The sequence below is a fragment of the Crocuta crocuta genome, unplaced genomic scaffold, assembly GCF_008692635.1.
Source record: "Crocuta crocuta isolate KB4526 unplaced genomic scaffold, BGI_CrCroc_1.0 scaffold1028, whole genome shotgun sequence".
Classification (NCBI taxonomy): Eukaryota; Metazoa; Chordata; class Mammalia; order Carnivora; family Hyaenidae; genus Crocuta; species Crocuta crocuta.
The window spans coordinates 172728-197081 of NW_027532432.1; the positions used below are offsets into that span (position 1 = coordinate 172728).

The 24354-nt window shown below is 35.6% G+C and overlaps 1 protein-coding gene across 1 annotated transcript in view; it reads left to right on the plus strand.

Moving 5' to 3' along the window:
- LOC144244159 (inactive N-acetylated-alpha-linked acidic dipeptidase-like protein 2) overlaps positions 1-24354 on the plus strand; it is a 348840-nt gene that overhangs the window by 139626 nt on the left and 184860 nt on the right. The window contains exon 7 of the mRNA XM_077779388.1: positions 8423-8569. Within this exon, the coding sequence (XP_077635514.1) occupies positions 8423-8569 (147 nt within the window). The remainder of the gene's footprint in view (positions 1-8422; positions 8570-24354) is intronic.

Consider the following 24354-nt stretch of genomic DNA (forward strand, 5'->3'; position numbering starts at 1 on the left):
TTAAAAATATATATAAGAAAGTTATCAGATGCTGGCACGTAGGATAGCTGAAATAAGTTTCCAGTTTAAAATATTAAGGAGTCAGTAAGCATAACTTCCTGTTGCCTCTCAAAGATTACTAAAGGAGATCTGCAATGCATTATGAGGAACTGAGTATAGATAGCAACTTGAGGCACTGGCATAAAAATGCAACCAAAATAAATGAGGGATTACTGACGTACACACCAAGTAGCTAAATAAACATTGAAGAAATGCCACAGATACACAGCTAGTTGGTTACAACTACATCCAGTGATTATAATGTGATTTGAAAAAAAAAAAAAAAAAGATCCCTACAATCCCAGAAAGAACAAATTTAAGATTCAGCCAGTCCCCTGCATTGATGTGGTCTGTAAGGTAGGCATATTGATAGAGGGGAAAGAGTGTGGAATGAAAAGATCTGGAGTCAAATTCTAATCTGTTGATTTGGAGCCTCAGTTTTCTAATTTGTTAAATGAAGCTGTTTTGCTAGGAGAGCTCCACATTGTGGACCACTCTGATAGGCTGATCAATCAATCCTATGCAGACCCATTCTCAGAAATAATGTTTTAAAATGCTTAAATTAAAATATACAGGATTACAAAGGAAACTAATTATGTCAAACTGCAGGTATCTAAGTATTATAAGACATAAATTTGCATTTTACTAATATGTAAGCTTTTTTAAATTAACACATTAAACACTAAAATTTAAGCAAATGTTTTGTGAATTGCCATCTTTTCAAATTAGTAATGAGTTTTTTACAAATGAAGTGTGATCTAAAAATGCCTGGTTTCATTTGATTACAAAGTCACAGGTACTGCAAATATATAGGATTTAGGGCCTACTTCATATTTGAATGAAGTGTTAAATTTCAGTTAGAATTGAATGAAATAAAGATGAAACACCCCCCTCACCCCCACCCCAGCCTTGGCCCACCAAGTTTACAGATCACCTAAACTCTTTCTGTGGACCTCAGGAGAATAACCCTGGTGCTTTCTGTGGGCTTTCATATTATCGGTTCTCTCTAGTTTCAAAAGGCAATAATTTCTCTGCGATTCCTTAACTATTTACATGTTCACATTGCATGGGATCATGTTTATCAGCTCTAAAGAAAAAATATAACACAATTTTATGAAACTACCTCAAGTTAACCAAAGGAACAAAAACCCAGCACTTCCCATTGATGTGGTTTGAAGTGTTGGGGTTCAGAGCCAATGACCAAGAAAGAATTCTTGAGATGTTTTCAGTGCAAAACGGTGTTTTTATTATAGCAAGAGGACAGGACCCTTGGGCAGAAATAACTGCACTGGGATTGAGAGTTGGGGGAGGTAAAGACATGGGAAGTTTCCAAAAAGATTTTCCTATGCTAACAAAGACTCACAGGATCCTGGAAGCTTGCTATGATCAAGCTAAAGTTGTTTATTTCCCCTAGCAAAGCATTAACAATAAGACAGTTGGGAGTTCCCAGAGGAGTGTCCCACTCTGCTTGTCTCAAGTACTTGTCAATGGGCTGCAGGTTATAAGGAAATTTAATTTTGTGTACATTTTCTTTGTTCTCCATGTCATCACCACTATTAAAGTTTAAATTTTTACTAGTTCTGATGAAAATTTCTTAAACAGAAAGTTGATTTACATTAGTCACCATTCTCCAGAGAAACAGAACCAATAGAATATATAAAAAAGAATTATTACAAGGAATTGTTAGACCACCTTTTCCAAAAGAGAATCACTGAGGACAAAGCCCACAAAACACAAAAGGAGTTGGTTATTCAGGTTTATTTTAGTCCAGCCAGACGGCCCCTCCTGGGCACCCAAAGAGTCCTCGGAAGAGCGCCCCGCCGAGCCATAGCTCAGGGTTTATATAGGGAGAGGGGCGAAGCCGGTGTACAGAAGCGAGAATTTTGCAATTAGAGGTGGGGGTTGCTTAACAGTCTCTTGAAGAACATGTTTGACTGTTCTAATCACAATGTTCACTAAAGATTTACATCTCAGGGGCTTGCTGTAGCCAGGAGGAGGTAGGTTGCTCAACCCCTGACCTTTTACCCGAATAGAGTTTAAGATCAAACAATGGTTGGTACCCTCATTTGCAAGCCCCTCACCTTTTGGCTCAGGGGAGTTTTTACAGAATTAGTTTACAGGATTATGAAGACTGAGAAGTCCTAATATCTGCAGTTGGCAAGCTAGAGACCCAGAGAGCTGATGGGGTGAGTCCCAGACCCAAAACCAGCAGGCTTGACCCCCAAGAAGATCTGATGTGTTTCAGTTAAGTCTAAAGAAAAGAAAAGACCCTTTTCCTTTTGTGCTTAGATTGAGTATCTCTTGATTGCATGGAGGTCTTCAAATGTAGGATGACAATGGGGTGGAACCTTTGGCAAAGGAGATCAAAGAATTCACAGAAAACTTCACCAGTTGCAGAACAAAGGAGACAGAAATTTATTGAATAGTGAGAAGGAAGCAGAGGGCAGGACAGCAGAGGGGAAGCTGTCTGCCATGAGCCAGTGGGTGGGGGCTGCTTTTAAGGAGGGAAAGTGAGGAGGTATGGCTAAATATGGAATATTCCCTGTTTGTTAACTGTGCTTAGTTATAAATGACCCATTGATTGGTTAGGGACTATGGATATTTTGAAATGGGTTGTCTGTGTACAGCCAGGTGGCCTTGTGGACCCTTTCCATGTTTCATTGCTGAAGCCTGTAGCTTCCACACCTATGTCCCAGCTCAAGTTCCTGTCTACTGGGGAAGGTCTTCTTTTTTGTTCTATTCAAGCCTTAAACGGAGTGAATTAAGGCCCACCCACATTAGGGAGAGCAATCTGCTTTTGACAATCTACTGATTTCAAATGTAAATCTCATCTATGGGAAACACATTCACAGATTTACCCAGAATAATGTTTGACCAAAGATCTGAGCAACTAGTGGCCCAATCAAATTGGCACATAAAATTAACCATCCCAATACCTATATTGAGAAATCATTTTTCAAAATACCATAGCATCATTATCACAACTAGAACATTACTATACTGTGAAATTCAGGAAAACCAGGGGGATAAATTGTTTCTATACAACTAAAGTTACAAAATGATACTGAAATGAAAAGAAAGTGATTTAATTTTATTACAATGTATAGAATGTGGTACTTTTATTTTGAATGTTACACTTTTCTTGCTGTTTGAATAAGTAATCACCTTTGATTTCCTACACATGCAAAGTGAATACTTATGTGGGTAGAGAAAGCAGACTGTGGGAGAAATACAATGTTTGAATTATTAAACAGATTTTTAAACACTTTAGAATCTGGTCAATGTGCCTTTGTATCACTATACAATTAAGATAAATGTCAATTTCTTTATATTTTACTTATATGATCATTTACTATAAGGTTTTAGCTTTCAGCATAAAAGTACACTTGCAAAGAACACACCTTTTAGGATTGAGATGGTGATTGCATTTCAGGTCTTCAATAGACTTGTGGTAGGAAATTAAACATGTGACATAACCATGGTCATTGCCTGAACTTGCTTATTTTATGAACTGTAATAAAAATGCTTGTTATCAAACATTAAGTATGGAGCAGTTTGAACTCCTTGGATGAAATACTTAATTTGAATTTACTCAGCCTTGTAAATAAATTTAAAAGATTAATTGACCTGCACAAATTTGTTACCAACCTTCTCTCTCCCATGGTAGCTAACTTCTAGTAAAGTGAAGGAAATTAGCATTTCTTTCTACGTCCCCCTCAGATATTAGTGGTCACAGGGGTTGAGCAGATCGGTACCTTTTACCCGATGCAGATCTACCACAATCCACTAAAGTGTTGTGTGGGAAAACAGCTCACATTAGCATAGAATACAGATTTAGGATCACTGAAGGTCTATGAATTTTGCCTCGATTTAAAGTAATGAATAATAAAAAGATTTAGAGTATAGGGTTTCTGTGCCAGGAATGGTCTCCTTAAGGGAAATCCCTAGATGAAATGACTTGGGGAAAACATCCAGTCTGAAAACTGGGTTCTTTTTTGTCCTATTTCACTCTGAAAATAGCTACAAACAAAAGCACTAAAGAACAAAATAAACAGAGACTGGAGGGTACAACACTTTCTTCCCTCATCACTGGTTAAATCACTGGAGAATAGGCAATACAGACGGAGGCAGTGAGAGAGAGACAGAGAAACAAAGAGAGGAGAAATAGTATGAGCTGGTGAGATAAGTCCTCTCCAGAACTTTCCAGGGAAATTGTGGGCTTAGTAGGTCAGGAACAGACTCCAGGGAGTCTCCTCAGGGAACTGTGTTGTCCCTGGTTCTCCAGTTTTAGATTGGCTTTCTTGAAGCTTTTACCCGTCATTTGTGCTTAACCCTGACGGGAGACTCAAATAAACAATCACTTCCAGCTATAGGTTCCAGGCATCTGGGTCAAACAATGCTACTGTTCTTTACTTTTCCTCCCTCCACACACAGTACATATTTAGCACCGCCAATGTGGGTTAGTAGATCTCAACCTACTAAACATAATTTTAAAACAATTCTAAATAGGGACACCTGGGTGGCTCAGTGAGTTAGGCATCCAACTTCAGCTCAGGTCATGATCTCACAGTTTATAAGTTCGAGCAACACATTGGGCTCACTGCTGTCAGCACAGAGCTCACTTCAGATCTTCTGTCCCCCCCCCCCGCCGCATCCCCCCCACTCGCTCTCTCAAGAATAAACAAAACATTAGAAAAATTCTAAATATGCTCATTCTGCTACTATCTTAATTGATTTAAAAAAGGGAGTTTTTATAAATTATGGAGGTGGTAATACAAACATTTCAGGAAAAGATAGATTTATTAGTAAAAGGGTGAAGTAAAGCAAGCCAGAGTAGGGAAAAGAATGTGGAAGTATTTTAAGGGATGTAATCCTGAAGGCTGGATGTTGCCCTTTTTTAGTTGGCTGAAAAATAGAGAACATATGAGTAATGATGTAGCTAGAAGGAATCACAGAAATGGAATACAGTGAAAATATGAGCTATGCAATGGGATTAGCCATGGCAAGAACAGAGAGACTGGAGTATCTGTAATGGCTTCAAAAAGAATGTCCTTGCCTGGTGAAAGGCCAATGTAAGACCTGTGCTTTGTGAAATTTGTAGGGCAAACAAAGAATGCAATGATTGATTGGACTGGGGGGTGAGGTGGTAATTAGTGTCATTTTAGCAACTTGGATATATGGGAAACATACTTTTGTGACAGGGAAGCTATTATGGAACAATAATGACTGCATAAAAATAATATCAAATATTGCATATATGATGGAAGCCATTCTGAACTCACTAGTCGAGAAAACTCCTTGTGAGGTTACGGCAAGTTTGCACAGTCTCTTGCTGTCAGATGATGACCGATACCCACCCCCACTCAATTGTTTCTGCTTGAGCACCAACCCCCAAAGCACCTTGTTGATTGGAATCTGGAAGTGACTTATTCTGGTCCTGGTATGATGATTGCACCTTGTGAAGGAAATTATTGTAGCTTGGAAAAACGTTGATGCTTACTAATCTGGAAATAGTGATCAGTACTGAGTAATCGATGACACAGAAAGGTCAGCTATTGCCTTCTGGTTTACATTAATAAAATAATAACTTTGGTACAGACTGATGGATGACGTTATAGGAACTATAAGCCCTGTGACTAATGTTTAGATGTTTTCTTTTGTGGTTATGGGAGCAAAAAGTGTGTTTCCTGAAAACCTGTTTTTCTTACTACTTCCCATTAAGCCATAAACAGGCTATTCACCCCTGCTTGAAAAGAACTAACTTTTGCCTTTACTATGCTAAAAACATTATCCTGTTTGTATTTGAATGCTAAATATATCTTCCTTCTTCATATGATGAGCATGAGTACCCTTATCAAAATCATAATAATAAGGTTATGCATATCAATATTCTGGAGAATTTTTACTGATCAAAGAATTTATCATCAGAATACCATTTCTGGGCTGTCCCCCAAACACTTAATCATAAAATAAAGTTGAGTCTCAGACAGTGTAGAGATGCCTGCCTGGTGACCAGAAAGATTCTCGGGGCTCCCTCATCCCTCTCTTGCTGACACCGTCCATTTCAGGGACCCCTGGACCTGTTGGAGCTGGACTCTGACACATTTACATTTCACATTTATTTTTTAACTCCATTCTTTCAGAGACACATATTATGGAATTTAGGACTATTGGGTTTTGATCCAAGACAGTCTTCTGTTGAGAAAAAAATAAGTCTGAGGAAACTTTTATCACAGATTTCTAAGGAAATATCAGTGTGGCTGATATTTGGAGTGCATATTAAGAATTGGGCATGCAAAAATAAATTAAAGCCAAACCTAGATTTCCACTGATGTTGAGTAGGATGCAAGTCTCAAAAAGGCATCTAAATAAGGGAAGCCATGTAAGTAAAGGGAAAATAGACTCCTGTAAAAATTATTTTTAATTTTGTTGGCTAAAGCATCTGGGAAAAGACTAGATTCTATCAAATCCTTATTAAAAACATAAGAGTGTAAAAGTCTAGGTTTCACAAATATAAATGCATCTAGCCACCATTCTGTGACTTTGAACGAGTGAAGCAGGCTGAGTGCAAGACACCAATGATGGGAAACTGGTAACTGTTGTGCTTGTCTAGGCATTCAAAATTCAATTAGGAACAAAAATCTAGTCTGACTGAACAAATACCTTCAAAGGTGTCAGTTCTCAAAAGCTGAATCTGTGAAAAATAATTAGAATTTGTACATGATATAAAGTAGGTTTTTGGTTTGTTTGTTTGTTTTTGCTTTTTATTATCCAGTACTTAAGGGTAGCTCTTCTTTGGGAATATGAAAACTCTACCTATAAACTCCCAAGTTGATCTAAAACTTTCAGGAATCTTTGCCCCAAGGGTGTATCAGGAAGTGAAAGAGAACAAGCGCCCTTTTCAGAAAATCAGGTTTTCAAAAGAAACAATGTAGGGTTCACTATAAAAATTTTTAGGTTTTTCTGCATCACTCAAGATATTTATAAGTAACATTAAACTGGAACCTTGCCTTGTTTATAAATGCTCACTCACACAGGCTTTCCATTGTATATGATTTTAACTTTGTTGCAAAGGTCTTTCTGTTAGATCCTCAAAGAAAATTGGATAGGTTTTGAAACATATTATATGTTCGAAAAATCTAGCCCTGTAGTCAACAAAAGTTGAACAATTCATGTTCTAAATATTAAACTACACATTTCCAAATTTTTTATCAGATATTCATATAATGTGTGTGTGTGTGTGTGTGTGTGTGTATACAATTATTTTTTAAATTACATCATGTCAGTGAAATATGGTGGGAGATAAGGTTGAAGAGTCAATGTCTTTTTTTTTTTTAATGTTTATTTGATTTTGAGAGAGAGAGAAGAGAACACAAACAGGGGAGGGGCAGAGAGAGAGGAGGGACAGAGAGTCCAAAGCAGGCTCCCCACTGAAGGCAGGGAGCCCAGTGTGGGGATTGAACCCATTAAACTGTGAGCAGGAGTTAGATGCCAAACCAGCTGAGCCACCCAGGCACTGCAAGAAGTCAATGTCTTGATTCAATGACAAACATGTATTAAATACATACTTTCTGCTTGACATTAGATGTGATGTTCTCATGCTATTGTCTCACTTTTCTCATGATTACTGCTGACAAGATTGGTATTTTTCCATAAAAGTTTCATACTTGAGGCTTAAGGGAATATGCTTTTAAGAATAAATAGAGGAGCACCTGGGTGAATCAGCTGGTTAAGCGTCCAACTCTTGGTTTTGGCTCAGGTCATGAACTCAGGATTTGTGGGTTCAAGCCCCTCATTGGGCTCTGCGCTGCCAGCAGTTTGGGATTCTCTCTTTCTCCCTCTTTCTTTGCCCCATTCCCTGCTCACATACACTCTCTGTCTCAAAATAAATAAATAAACATTATTAAAAAAAAGAATAAATGGAGAAGATTCCTTCTGTGGTTTTCAAAAAACATTCTAAGAAAAATGGAATTATAACCTACAAAGCTTTCCTTTAAATTTATTGGAAAATTTGAAAAAAAAAATCCTCTAAACTTTTTAGGGACTCAACATCATTTTAAAATATTTCCAATTAAAGAGTCATTACAGTTCTTAATAATCTATAATAAAGATGCTTTTGAAGCACCAACAGCAAGCAGAGTTTGATTTGAGCTGGCAGTAGTCACTGTTCTGTGAGCATCAGAACCATAGGCAAATGTTACAACATAGGCTCCTGGGCTCCATCCTCAAAGGATCCTATTCCCGTTCCTTAGCATTTGTATTTCCAGCAGGTTGCTGGATGACATTGATGCAGCCAATCTATTGACCACATTTTGTGTCACACCAATTTTGGGATATCCCAAGAAGCACAGTGTATGCTAACAATTTAAATCATGTTTTTCAGAAACATTATTTCAACTGTTCCAGAAGAGCTAAGTGCCGAGAAACCAACGTCAGTTCTGTACAGATTCAAGGTGATGCTGATTATTTCATCAACCATCTTGGAGTTCCCACAGTGCAGTTTGCCTATGAGGACATCACAGCATTACAGGTGATTGTTCCTAAAAATGCAAAATACACACACACACACACACACACACACACATCATATATAGCAGATATGCAGACTTTGATTTTATCCTGGCTATTTGTCTTTCTTACCAAATAGGTCACTATAGGGAGCTGCTTCATTTAAAGAGTTATTCTTGTTGTTCAGAGGCTTTGTAACAGTATTTGGAAACATCAGCTCTTTTCAATAGTGTTGAATTCAATTTAAAAAGATTTATACTGTCACTCACATTTTCAGTGTGCTTCGCAACAAGAAATTTGCAGTAGTTGGATTAACATCAAAACATAATTGTAATCTTCAGTATTCACAGAAACAGATGACATGTGCAATAGTTTCTCCTCTCCTTCCCCAAGGGAAAATGTGTTTCATGTGCTGTATATTAATGTGAGTCTTGTGGATTAGCTGCCCAAAGTTTGTCAATAGTTTGCCTGCCCAAAAAGTTACTACTTTTTTGAGAGGATAGGAGGATTTTTTCCCCAAGATTTTTACAGAGGCCTGATTTATCTTAACTAAGTTTATGTTCATCCATCTGTTGGCCTTCAAGCCTTTTGATCACTCTCATAATTATGTCACAGGAAACTGGTTCTCTGCAAAACCAAACCTGTTGAAATATTTTGCCTTTCACAAGTTGTGCATGCTTTATTGGGAGCTATTTGAAACCTTTATTGCTGGAGGTAATTATTATTAACAAAATTGTTGCTTGGAAATAGAGTAAAGCCTGCTTTGTTCTTCAACTATAGATGCTCCTGAAATGTTCTGTTTGAATTCTATTTTTATAGGCTCAACTTCAGATACGTGATATCTTAATTTCTGCTAGCTTCAGTGATATTTAGCTTTATGTTTCTCTGTAACACTCCCATGCTCATCCCTTAGCTCCTCTGTAAACAACCAATGGTCACTAACAACTTAAATTCATGAAGGGAGAAACTCTGGGTGAATTCTGTTGTAATGGGATGAATTCTTGAGTAATGGAAAAGTTATTATAATTTATCTTTTTTTAAATTGTATTTTCATCTGCTATTGTGGTGTAAAAATAGGATACATGTGTAGAGGTATCTTATCTTTCATTAATTATACTATATACACTTAAATGTAATCAACATTTTAAGGCATTAACTCATTTTTAATTTTCCTGCTTGCTATCATTTATATTTTTTAAATGTGTATTTATTTATAAAAGAAACAGAGAGAGAGAGAGAGAGAGAGAGGGAGAGAGGGGGAGAGAACAAGTAGGGGATGGGGCAGAGAGAGGGAGACAGAGGATCCAAAGTAGGCTCTGTGCTGACAGCAGAGAGCCCAGTATCAGGCTCAAACTCATGAACTATAAGATCACGACCTGAACCAAAGTCAGATGCTCAATTGACTGAGCCACCCAGGTGCCCTCTTACCTGCTACCTTTTAATATCTCTTCATTATCCTCCCATCTCAGCCCATCCAACTCATGTCATGTTAACATGTTGAATGATAGCTTTTATTCCATATATATCTAATTCATCCTGGTTGAATTTTAAGCAAAGAATTTAGACAGACAGAATAGTATAACCTTAGGAATGGGTCTATACTTAACTCTTGACTCTGATATTTACTAGACAAATGAGTTAACCTCTTTCAGAATTATTTTACATTACAGATGAGGAAACTTGGTATACTTAAGGAATCTATTTCATAGAGCCCTGGTAAGGATTAAATGAGACTGCATGTGATAGACTTAGCTAATATTGAGCATATAATAAGATTTCCATCAACCATAGCTATCATAACAGGTATGATTATCTTAGTGTAGGTTCAACATATTACTGGAAGAATTTCCAAACTTTTTAAACAAGAACACATTTAATGGAAAGGTGGAGATTGTTAATTCTTAAAGAAAACAAACTTTTAAGGCTGAAGAGATAGGATCTAATGAGGATAAGCTAGACAATCTGAGGTGTCAGTAGACAGATTTGGAAACAGGTCAGAGTGAAGTTCTAAGAAGGCACTGTTATCAGAGTGAAACTCCAGTGGCTAAAGTCTATCTCTTAGAATAGGCTTAGTTTGAAAAACCTCATCAGTTTTTCAAATATACCCCAAATACTTAACTCCCATCAGCAAAATTATTTTTTATTATATCTGTCTTTAAGAAAGCAATTAAAAGAGAATCCCCTATGCTTTTTAACAAATGACCTTGTTTATAATGCTTTAGTGTCGAAAAAAAATTTTAATCGTTTGTCCCTTGCAAAATATAAATGCTTGAGATAATTTTGTGTGGCAAATTCTTACAAGAACAAATAATAACATTTGCTTTCTGTGTTAACCTATAATCAAAATATGTATACATTGACAGGAATCATAGACATTGACAGGCTTTATCCATGATATAAAGGATATGTGTTTAATGTCAATTATTAAATCAAGTGAGTAAATTAGAGCTTTTTCATGAATTTACTATTAGATATAAAAATATGATGTATGTGTATATATTTACATATTATATAATATATAAAATAATATCTACCACTTATTGAGTACTTGATGTGCTAAGTATTTTTATCTCATCTTACCTAGTATTTATAATATCCTAATGAGTCAGTTTTTATTACTAACACTTATTTTACTGATGATGAAATGAAGCTTAAAATCAAGTAGCTTATCCAAGGTCCTAAAACTCATAAATAGCCAAGATAGTAGTTGACTTTAGATCTTTTTAACAGTAAGCCTGTGTTCTCAACTATTACACTGAAGGTTGCAAATTGAAAACCCAAGGGCAAAATCCAGTTCACAGATATATTTTGTTTGCCTGAGCTTTACTGAAAAATTGTTTCTCCCATGAAAACAATTGGCTAAGTTGTACATTACTCACAAGCTTCCCATGTTCTTTATCAAGGAGTCTGCCATGTTGTTTGTCCTAGAGTGCAGTTAAGAAGAATATTTCTTCAATGCCTGTTGCTATCACAAATTGGGAAATGAAACAATCAACCTAAAGGGCCACATGTTTCACCAGACTTATGTTGCCTACATTACCTGCCTGGCCCCTGTAGAAACTGAGTTAATTATCACTGCACTTGTTTTTAGTAAAAGCATCGAAGTAGATAATTCTACCATCCTTTTCACTTTATACATTGTATGTGTTCTAAATGAGATAATGTTATAATTATAATCCTATTTTTGCAGAAATTATCTTTAAATTTTATTTGGGTTATTATAATGCTAACTTTAGCATTTCTGCCATATTTTTTAATCCAGCAGATTGATTATAGATCTAGTATGATCAGTTTCAACAAATGAGTAATGACAATAGGAAAAAAATACTATAGGAAAACAAAGTAGTGCCACAGACACCACTTTTAATGGGCATGTGGGATATTATTCTAAAATTATTTTTTGATTAAATGTGACATTTTATAACATCACTCCCCAATATTTCATGTTTCCATATTCCCACTAGTACCTTTCCCCTACAGTGTCTTTGGGGGCTTATAGATTACATAGATTGCTGGATGCACATTTCATCTTTAGTTTTTCTTGGGGTGTCTAGTCTAATTTTCCAATAATTAAATTTCACAAATGCAAAGCAAGGAATGGATTTGCCAAGTGCTAGAATTATTCCTTCTCATAAAGTATTCCCCTGTTAATTGAAATGAAATGTCTTTAGTTGTAAGTTTCATTTAAATAAGGTTTTCAATTTGTAAACATTGTTGCACCTGTTAGAAGAAGCATTCCGCACAGATTAAATACAATACAGAGATTGCTGAAAAGGAAATGAAAAGACAGATGCTTTCTGATTAAGAGTGCAATATTTATGACAGGCTGGTGGTCTGATGCACATTTCTTCTGTCACTTAACAGCTGTTTCACATAATTTTTGTTCCAGATCAGTATATTTACTCTCCATAGGGCATGTCAGAGGGTCTGGCTTTCTTAGTATATCAAAAGATCAGTCCATGCCCCAGCAAGCTTTCTACCACAATCGAAGCTCTGGTTCCTCACTCTGTTTAACCTTATATTTTTTGCTCTTCTGCTTGAAACATTCTATTTTAAACCCAATTTACCTCTATAATGGAGCATTTAACATTTAAATGATAATGAGATAAAGAGGTATTATAGCTTTTATATAGCTGAGTTTTTTGCATAATTGTTTCAGTATCATTTAGTAACCCAGCAACCAAAAGCCAAGTAGCACAGGTGTTTTGAAACTCTTATTCTTTTTAAGTTAGATGGCTTTATTACCAATTTTGATTCTTAAACAGATATAGAGCAGCAGAAGTATCTGAGTGTGTGTATGTCTATGTGTGAACTTTAACACTAAGGTAATTTTATAATAGAAAAATAATTTGTTCAGAATCAATACACATAAAAATACTACAATACACATGGACACATTCTGGAGCAAAGTAACTCATAGTTTACATCTTGGTTCTTCATGTTTTATTCTACTAGGTAGAAGACTAATTTATTTTACTTAATTAGTGATAATCCTTTCATTACATTTTCTGTTTGGAGCTTAGTCACTGACACTGTTATATTAACGGATAATAACAGTTCAAAAAGCTCTCAACTTAAGGGACCAAATAGTTGTGCATAGCTATGTGTATGTTGTACTGATGTTTTGCAATATCTGATATAATCTGTCTCATAGCTGTAAAACTTACATAATATCACTTAGAAATGAGATTTTACCTTTCTACTTCTACTTCAAAATGCCAGTTAGAAATGGGATGGGAACGGGTGCTTTAGGGTTCTTTCTAGTTCATTACTTCTCTTTATAATTTATTTTAGGAAAAGTACTTTTGGTGTCAATCAAAGCATATGGTATTATTATATTCAGATCAGTCTTGATTCATTTAGGGCAGAGGTTCTTAAACATTTTGTTCTAAAAACCCATTTACTCTCTAAAAGTATTGAAAACCCCAAAGAAAAGAGCTCTTGTTTATGTGGCTAATGTGTTTAAATATTTACCATATTAGGAATTAAAACTGAGAAAAATGTATATTTATTTAAAAATCAATAATAAACTTGTTATGAATTAATATAAATAACTAATTTTTATGAAAGAGAATTATATTTCCCAAGATAGGAAAGTATAAAGTAGAAGAGTGAAATAGTTTACATTTTTGCAAATCTCTTTATTGTGGCTTAATATGGGAGAGCTGGATTCTCATAGGTGTTTCTATATTTAATCTGTTGTTATATGTTGTTTCGGTTGAAATGTATAAGGAAAATCTGGTCTGATAGTCTCTTCACATAATGGCAGGTATTTTTCTTTGATGCTACCCTGGGATTTGACAAGGATTAGTGTTCTAAAACTTAGTTACAATGTGGAATCTGAAACCATATTGATGAGCTTTTTGTAACCTGTACACTTATGAATGTAGAGAGAAAGTGAGAGTGTGAAGGCATGTGATGTCATTATTATTATGAAAATAGTGTTGATCTCAGGGATCTTTGAGGGTCTCTGACCACACACAGAGAAATGCTGATTTGGGAAAATGGCCTTGGTTAAACTAGCCTACTTTATGCTTTATATCTGACAGCGTGTTCAACATTGCTCTTTTTTCAAGACTTTGAATTGTGATTCTATATAAACCTGCATGTGTATTTTCTGGGCATCTTTGGGTATTGCCATCCCATTCACCTGACAAACAGCATGAAGAAGGGAACATAACACTCTCATAAACTGTGACTCTACAAAGAATTCCACTTCTGAGAAGCCTTCTTTTAGAAGAGAAGGTTAAACCCCAATCAACAAATCAACAGTTATAGAGCAGACTTGAAAAGCTTTGATTGTGCAGTATATGAAATGTCTGTCACAGAGGGAGTGCTATTAAAGTTGCTATATGTTTCCAGGAGCCTGAGGAGTAAACACAAGAAATTGAAATATGAGACAGATATTGAAAAAACAAAGAATGAAAAACTCTTAAGACTCAAATGGATAATTCAAGAGATCATACTTCAAATTGCCTAATATTTAGAAATGGCTGCAAGGAGGACAGATTTCCCCTAGCAGTTGTCCTTGCTTGGAATTCTAAGAACATTTATTCCAAATGCCTATCACCATTAGATAAAAATATGTTGTATATGTACTGTGTTTTCGCTCTAATGCTATTTCAAGGATTGTCTTATGATCATCCTGCTATGAGGAAAGTTGCTTTATAATGAAGTTTTCAATAATTCTGTAATAATGTGGACAGGTGGGTTTAATGACAGACCATGTCATAGTTCGGCCACATTTAAGTTAAGAACATAGAGTGACTTCGATGTGATTTATTCAGATATTTGTTAATTCAAACTCATACATTTATTTAGCAAACAGTTATTAAGTATTTGCTGTAATCCAGTGCTATGTCATAAATTCAGAGATGAATAAAATCTGCTCTCTTTCTCTTAAAGTTGTCACAGTCTAAGTTAGGACTCAGACATATAAATAATCAAGTAAAGGAAGGGCAGTAGAAGTTCTCTTAACTGACTTCCACTTAATCAACTTGTGGAATTCATTGACAATTTCCACTCCTTTAAACATGAAGATCAATACCCAAAGCCTCCCTGAAGCTCATCATAGTAGACCCTTTCTGAATTTTTTCACACTTGTATTTTCTCAGGGTATGTGGTATGGTTGCCTAGAATCAGCTGTATTGTCGGATCTATATATGCTCTTGGCATTTGTTATAAATAATAAGGTATTTTCATTGCTACATAAACTTGTGAATCATGAATATGAACAAAATTACTTCTAAGAAACCTATAGTGATAACACCCTGAAAGGTGAATTGTTATTAAAAAATTGATATGTTGTAGATCAAGCAACTCTTAAAGATATGGGGAAATTGCATTAATGTAGATGCATTTTGCATTCAGTTTCCTTCACAAACACCTCTAGTAATTCCACTTAAAATAAAAAGCAGCTTGAAATATTGATAATGTTAGGACAAGAAAGGACCAATAGAGTTTTATTCAACAGGTCAGTGTTTAGAGAAAATATCCCGGGTTTTCATCGAAATACTGGCCAATAAACATGCACTCAGAAGATCTAAATTAACATATAATACTTTACAAATGTATTTTTTTGCTGATCATTTAATTGAACTAGCTTCTAAATAATTAATGTGCCAATCAGTGGGACCAATCATACTGGCTAAGATGGCATATACTATACAGTGAAGTGATAGAGGTAGGGTAGTATCAAGGAAAATTATATTTAACACATATAAAATTTGTGGTAGGCATTGTTTTGTTTTAAGTCCTTTAAACATGTTAGTTCATTTAAATTAATTCTTATACTTATAACTAGTATTTATGAGGAAGTTACTAGTATTACTACTTTCATTAAAGATGAAACCAAGCACAAAGTGATCAAGGAACTTGGCTAACGTCACACATATCTACTAAGTGGTAGAATAAAGTTAAAACTAGCACTGTAAGGCCAGGTATCTGGGCTTTTTCCCCTAGTCTTAAACTGCTTCTCAAGGCTTTCTACATTAAATGACCTAGTTCTATAATGGTTTCCACCTTGTACTGTATCCATAATGCAGTGTAAAAACCATAATGTTTCTTATTTTTCCTCTTTTCCTATACAAAGTTTCTAAAATTTCAGCTTTGACAATTCTTAAAGTTAACCAATAGCTTTAAGTGGGTAATATTTCTTAACTGAATTTAAAATGAGCCCATAACTTATGTATAATGACAAAACTGTTATGAAGATTTTGTTATGGTAATTTATTATAGTCTTATCACAAAATAGTTTATAATTTTATTTCCAAGTTCATTCTGGAAGATGGGGATGAGATAAGTTTGTCTCTTCTAATTTCAAAGATAATGACATATCTCTCCAAGTAGAGTATTATGACATCTGAAACCATTTTGGAGATTAATTTAGATGACTTTTTAAAATGGATAATTAAAATGTTAACAGCAATTTTGGTACCCATATGCTCTAACTATAAACTCCAGAAAGAAACAGCCTATCTAGAGCTCATGAGGCTGTGGATGATGACAATGGCCATGATTGAATCTCCTTGTCCATTCCCTAACCTCCACAACTCCATACAATTTTATTTGCATCTGGAATTGCAGACTTGTAACATCTGTTTCACAGTTTATAGTGTTTCAGACAGAAGCTTATAGTTTTGTTTGTTTTATAATAAGCAAATGTTTCTATAGAAACTACAAAGAAAGACACAACAGTGGCCTTTGAAGTCTCATAAATGTTAAAAAGAAATGGATGGAAGCCAAAGCCACTTGGCTTTTAAAGACCACTATTGCTTCCTCATGAAAGTTCTGGCTTTTATATTAGTCTCAGGAGAGCCTACAGTTGTCTTCGTCTTTCATGATGCTTGTCCCTGTGATTTTAAATGAATGGAGAAGATTCTGAAAGAGAACAAATATTTATCAGTATTTTGATTTCTACAGTCTCTTGCAATAGCTTTACTATTGGAATTATTTAGACCCATTTTTCTCTTTATTAGTGAAGAATGTTTTAAGTCTAAATAGTATTGTGTTTATGTAATACAGATAAGTGGGTAAAAGGGAAAAAAATAAACTAACTTTATGCACAAGGTCATTTTTAGTTCTTGAAATTGGTATCTGGTCACTTTATTTTTATTCATTGATAATTCTCATCAGAGCAAATATCATGCATAATCCATGTTTAGAGACAATTTCTTCTTTTAGTTTAATTTTTTAAAATTTTAAAATATTTTATTTACTTTTGAGAGGAGAGAGCACAAGCAGGGGAGGGACAGAGAGAGAGAGAAAGAAAGAGAGAGAGAATCCAAAGCAGTCTCAAGGTTCTGAGTTGTCATGCTCGAACCCACAAACCACGAGATCATGACCTGGGCGAAAGTCGGATGCTTAACCAACTGAGCCACCCAGTTGCCCCTCGAGACAAATTCTAATTTATCACTTAAGTTAACATATATGAAGGTTGAATTAAGAAGGAATTTTGTATTAATATTGCTGAGGCCTGTTGGAAATAATACAATCAGATAAGGACATGGCAAAATACTATGGTTACATGTGGGCATTTCTTTTCTGTACTAGCCACAGGTCCAGGTTAGGTATGGAAGCTCCATTGCCTGTCACTGGCTTGCAGACTCCCACAAGTTGTGATTTGGGACAATCCAAGTGGTCAAAGTAGGATCAGAGACACCTTTAATGAGAAGATGGTCATATGAGTGGTGAGTCCACAGATGTGCCTGGCTTAGAGTTTTTCTGATGGACTGACTGGAAAGCAAAGCAGAACAGAACAGAATAGGAAACACTCATAGATTCATTGACTTTTAGAGCTACACTGATCATTGAACCCAAGTAACTTAATTCATTCCTCTGTATTAAAAAAAAAAAAAAAAAAAAGGAAAAGAAAAAGAAGCTTAGAGAGATTCAGTGACTCAAATAAACAAAAAATTAGGTTCATACTTAATTATTCCTGCACCTAGCCCAATACTTTTATCTATAGCTTTCCTCTGCTATGCTGTATGTTCTATTCTTTTTCACACTTCTTTCCTCAATTGTCTTCTCTCCCCCTCTCCAGTTGGGCTTCTTTCACCATTTCCTGCACATAAGGTCATACTCTTCATATCCTTTTCTTCTTTTTTTTCACCCTTTGCCTTTTCTGGATGTTTTTTTGCTCCCATTCTGTTTTCAATTTTTTTAGTGACTTTGAAATTTAGTCTATTTAAAGTGACTTGAGGCGTGCCTAGGGTGGCTCAGTTGGTTAAGCATCTGACTTCAGCTCAGGTCATGATCTCATAGTCTGTGAGTTCGAGCCCCTCATTGGACTCTCTGTTGACAGCTCAGAACCTGGAGCCTGCTTCTGACTCTGTGTCTCCCTCTCTCTCTGCCCCTCCATTGCTCGCTCTCTGTCTCTGTCTCTCAAAATAAGATAAAGACATTTAAAAAAATAATAAAGTGACTTGATGTGTTTAATTTGATCAGAGGTGAAGTTGTAGCCCAGTTTTCCCTAACATTTCAGGGTACAGGGCAATGGTACAAATGGGGGCTGTTATGTGGCATGCCTAAACAGTTTATATAATTTAAATGTTATAAATCAAACTAAAAATGCTAAATAAAAGATACTTTTTCCTCCTGATCTGACCAATACCTGTTTAAAATCATTGGGAAGGCAGGGTTGAATTTTTTTTAATTTTTTAAATGTTTTATTTATTTCTGAGAGAGAGAGAGACACAGCGTGAGTAGGGGAGGGTCAGAGAGAGAGGGAGACACAGAAACAGGCTCCAGGCTCTGACCTGGCTGTCAGCACAGAGCCCGACGCGGGGCTCGAACCCACAAACCGCAAGATCATGACCTGAGCCGAAGTCAAATGCTTAACCAACTGAGCCACCCAGGTGCCCCAAGGCAGGGTTGAATTTAATGTTTTCAGACTCATGAGAATCCTATGCCACAAGGTGGTGACAGAGGAAGGATTGGCTCTCAGCTTCTAACCCTTGATCCTTGACCTACCGTCTTTCTGCTCACCCTTGACTCTGTCCTATACCATAAGGGCCCTGTGTAGATGTGTGGACACCCAGTCTACACTTTGAAGCATAGTCGCTAGCACTCACATGGCAGCTTCTCACCCACTTTCTGGGCCTAGGTTTGCATACTGGAGGCACAGTCTTCTCTGAAGAAGAGAGAAGCTTAAGATTATAGGCCTGGAAAAGAAGCCTGGCCAGTCACTGGAAGCAGATATAAGGCTGTTTGAGAACGGAATTCTTAGATTGTAGAGTTGAGGATAACTAGAATTTAATCTAGAAAGGGAGTCCTGAACTCGGAGTAGACACATCTGTCTGTGTTGATTTAAGATCAAAAGACCTTGAGAACAAAAGGGCCTACACTCTAGGTGTTGAACATTAGGTATGGTAAACTGTAGACAATCCTGGTGTAGGAGAGTAAGTCTTCTTGAATAAACCTGCTCAACTGCCTTCAGTGTGTTATCTAATATTTGTTGTTAAGAAAACTGGAGACCTGAACCAATCATTATAGTGGTAGTATACATTGGTAGTATCAGCTGGTTGTAGATGTAACATGGGTTCTAAAAGGTGTGGCTATCTAATGGTTATCACCTTGAAGCTATGAGGTACTCAATACAACAAATCACTTCCAAGATATTGAAAATGTGTTCCAAAATTTCAATTTAATGAGGTATAAAAAGAAGTGAGGGGGCTCCTGAGTGGCTGACAGCTCAGAGCCTGGAGCCTGTTTCGGATTCTGTGTCTCCCTGTCTCTCTGCCCCTCCCACTCATGCTCTGCCTCTCTGTCTCAAAAATTAAAAAAAAAAAAAATTACAAAAAAAAGAAGTGAGAAGTTGTCAAAATGAAAAACACTCAGTTAAACAGACACAGTGTCTGGGATGTGTGTTATAAAGCAAGAGTTCATTTTAGTAAACTTTCTTTTATTTTATATATTTTTTAAAGTTTATTATTTATTTTTGAGAGAGAGAGAGAGAGAATGAGTGAGGGAGGGATAGAAAGAGAGAGAACCCTAAGCAGGTTCCGCACTGTCAGCTCAGGGCCCAGTGTGGGGCTCTAACTCACAAAGTCATATCATGACCTGAGCCAAAATCCAGAGTCTGATGTTTAACTGACTGAGCCACCAAGGCATCCCCATTTTAGTAAACTTTGTAGGCAAAGAAATGCATGATGGAACTTTGAACAAACTCTGGGAAGTCTTCAAGTGCTATCTTCACTGTCATCTACTCCTTTTTGAGGATCATGTACTAGTATGAAAAGTTTATAAAATTGTGTGTTTTATGAGCCCAAATGGTTTGTATATACATACCAAAATATTTTGAGCAAAGAACCATCTTTGCATATTTTTTGACAGAAGAACAGTAAAATTTCTGTATTTGGATCTTAATGAGAAAATTGTAATTTCCAACATAAAACACAAGTCAGAAAACTAGAAAAAAAGGAGGGAACATCGATTAAGGATTTAGTCAGAATTAATTTAATTTTCCTATATTCTGTTGGTAGCCACAGTCTTCTTGAAGGTATCTTAAAAAGAGAGCCCTGCTATGTAGTATAATATAAATAAAATACTATACTAGAAAGCAAAATAGTTCTACTCTTTGCCTGAAATGCTGTTGTTGATAGTTTTAAATTCATTAAATAAGTTTATGAATGAATGGATAGATACAATTTTATATTAATATTTAGATCAAAGCTACTATGTGCTTATAAACCTTCCTTCTTACCTTCCCTCTTTCCTTTCTAACTTCAATAATCAAATTTGAATCATGCTATGTATATATGGTCAGTATTCATTTATTGAAGATAATATTAATATAGTTTTCATTATAAAACATAATTCATAGGATACTTGTATTATATTTGATTTCAGTATTCACCTATCATTTGATAAGTTTGCGTTATTAGAGTAATAATAAGTTTTGTTATTTGAGTAATATTTTATAGAAACTTTTAAACTTGATATTTGTTCCTCTTTTCATTCCTCTGAAACAAATTCCTAGGTATAAAGTTTGAGTCAAAGTATGAATATTTTGAGCCCTTCAACGTGTTCAAAAAAAAGTCTTCCTGAATAGTGGTATATTTTAAAATCTTTATGGCAAAGCATTAGATGGTTCTTTAATCTCAGTCGTGCCAAAAGTGTTCATTAAAAAGAAAAAGAAATATTTACCAATCTGATAGGTAAAGTCGGTATCCTGTTCTTTTAATTGATTTTCTCTGATATTAACTTACTCGATATTAATTTACTGACTTATTAAAATATTTTGTAAAGTTATTCAATGTGGAGTCTGTATTTGGAAATGAATGTCAGCATAGATCAAGATAATTAAATATCTTTCCAGATATAAAAATAGAAATAATATGGGGAAGATATTAACTGAAGGATCTACCCTAAGAAATTATAAATTTGTAATTAATTTAATAATTAGTATCAGGATGACATTCATAAAGGAGTTTATGTTCAAGTTTATCAAGGCATGTAACCTGAAGGCTGAACTTCAAGAAGCTTTAAAGTATTTGAAGTGTTGAAGCGGGAAAATAGAAAATGTGTGACAACCAACTTGACAGGTGTCAGAGATTGCATTATGAAAGTTCCAGTATATTGTTCAAAACTACTGCAAGGGAGCAGTATATAGAATTCCTTCAACAAGGTCGTAGCAGTTCTTAAGAGGATAGGACAAAAGGGACAATGAAAAGAATTGGAGTTAACAGTGTACATCAATCAACTTTTAATGATTCCAAGGTCATAATTTTAAAATTATAAATATTCGCTTTTACTACTGAACAAAGGTAGATATGTGTGTTTACAGGTGGGGAGGGGAGCGCAGATTGTTAAGAGGCCCAGGACATGATTAATGTCTCTGTAGAGTGGGCATGCCACCCTTTCAAGATAGCTGGGGCTGCTACTACACTATGATTAACCTGTAAGGCAACAGAAAAATAGACTTGTGCCACAATGTACTCTATCATTCCTTGATGTCATTTTTCAAGAGATGCCATAAGAAAAATGACGCTTCATCATGGGTGGGTGAGTGAATAGGGGTTGGTGTGGAAGTGGAAGGTATCTATTTCTGCATGTTAATGTATTCATATCTCTGTTTTATGTTTTATTATTGGATTCTATCTGTGTTTTCATACATAATAGGAACCATTATTCTAAAAATGAAGACTGGAACTTAGCTTATTTTAAACAGAAAATTTAATTCTGCTGCTAAAACAAATACCAGACTCATAGGCCTAGAATTCATCTAAAAACATTTGTTAGACTTCTTTATGTTTGTAAAAAATAGTCTAGAGAGAGGAAATAATGGAAAGAAACAAATATATTATGGTAACAGGAAAGAAATTTAATCTTCTCTTCCTTAAAAATGTTAATCATCACCATCAATTAAGTTTAATTGAGCACAAACTATGTGCAGAACAGTATACTTTGCATTAAGAACAAATACAGCTATGATACAATCCATGGTGCCCAAGGGATTTATAATCTCTTTAGAGCATCCAGGCATGAACATACACAAATAAATGGCAATAAAAGGAAGCCAAGGCTCAGTGCCAAGTGATTTCTATAGACATAAGGTGTCTCAGCCACAGCAAACAGAGGGATTTATTTTAAATTTTAATTATTATTATTTTCTTAGAATTTAATTACACATTTATACATTTTTGAACACTGCCATAGATTCTTGAATACTTCCTATAATACAAATACATCCACCACAAATAATGTAAATCTCAAGGGTACTATGTGGGGAAAATAAAACAGAGACTGTACCTGTCAGATTGCAAATCAGAAAGAGAAATTTCAGCAGAGAGCGGCCGGTCTTACACGTCTGCAAACCCCTGTGCCCCTCTGGAGGTCAAAGTGATACGTAGCATCACGATGGCTCCTTCCATAGTAGTATTTAGAGTCCATTTCTGAAATCATTCATGGATTGGCTACTGGTAGAGTTCATTTATGAAGATATCTATGTACAATAATGAATGCCCTTTGAATTCAGAATTCAGAATTCAAAATTCAGAATTCAGAATTCAGAATCTAGACATCTGATAACATCACTTATCCAGAATACAGCCATGAGCTTATTCACCCATGCTTTAATCTTGAAATTACTGTTGAATATTTTCTTCTGCATACCCCAATAAATTCTTCTAATCCCTATTTTTGTTGGTCATTCTACTGCTTAGTTTAATTTATTTTTTATTACAATATATGTCATTGCTATCATTAAATCTCTAGCAATTGCTGCCTAACTCCAGCTGTTCATTATTCCCTCATATCTGGACTTTGGTCTCCTATTTTGGTAGCCTTTTCAGCCACCACTTCATCCTGCAAACTGCTAACTTCTGAAAAGAATGCTTTGGTTATGCCCCTCTTCCCTTTCTTTTCCCCGGGCTTAGCAACCTTCCACATTTTCCAGCAAACATTTTTTTTTTAGGTTTTATTAATTTATTTTGAGAGAGACAGAGACAGCATGAGCAGGAGAGGGGCAGAGAGAGAGAGAGAGAGAGAAAAGAGAGAGAATCCTAAGCAGGTTCTGAACTGTCAGTGCAGAACCCCATGTGGGATTCAAACCCATGAAACTGCGAGATCATGACCTGAGCCAAAACAGAGTCGAATGCTTAGACTGAGCCACCTAGATCCTGGTTCCAGCAAACAATTAATAGCCTTATAAATAACATAATCTTCACCGTCAACACAACTATTGTTTTTTATTATTCTCATGACATCTAACAGGGTAATGCCTTGAAGTTAATTGTATTCTCTTTTTCTCCTAATATTAAAAGTTCTCGTTGAGTCTGCAATTTTGTCCTAACCATCTTTGTATACTGCATTTGTACCTAGGGTATATAACCATGAAACAGTACTCAGACTTACATTAATCCCTATGTAAACAGTCTATTCATTTCTTGGGATTTCCATAACAATGTCCTACCAACTGGTTGGTTCAAAAACAAAAATTTATTTTCTTATATTCCTAGAGCCTAGAAGTCAAGATTGAGATGTCAGTAGGCAGAGCTGGTTCCTTCCGAGGGCTATAAAGAGGAATGTGTCCCATTCCTCTCTCCTAGCTTCTGGTGATTAGCTGGAAATCTTTGGCATTCTTCAGCTTGTAGCTTCATAATTCCAATATTCATATGGCATTCTATCTGTCTCTTTGTGTCCAGATTTCCCCTTCATTTGTTTATAATTTTAAAATTATTTATATATTTATTTACAGATAGCAAAAGAATGGGTGAGCGGGGGAGGGGCAAAGGAAAAGGAGAGAGAATCCTAAGCAGACTCCATGTTCAATGCAGAGTCTAATGCGGGGCTTGAGCCCATGACTGT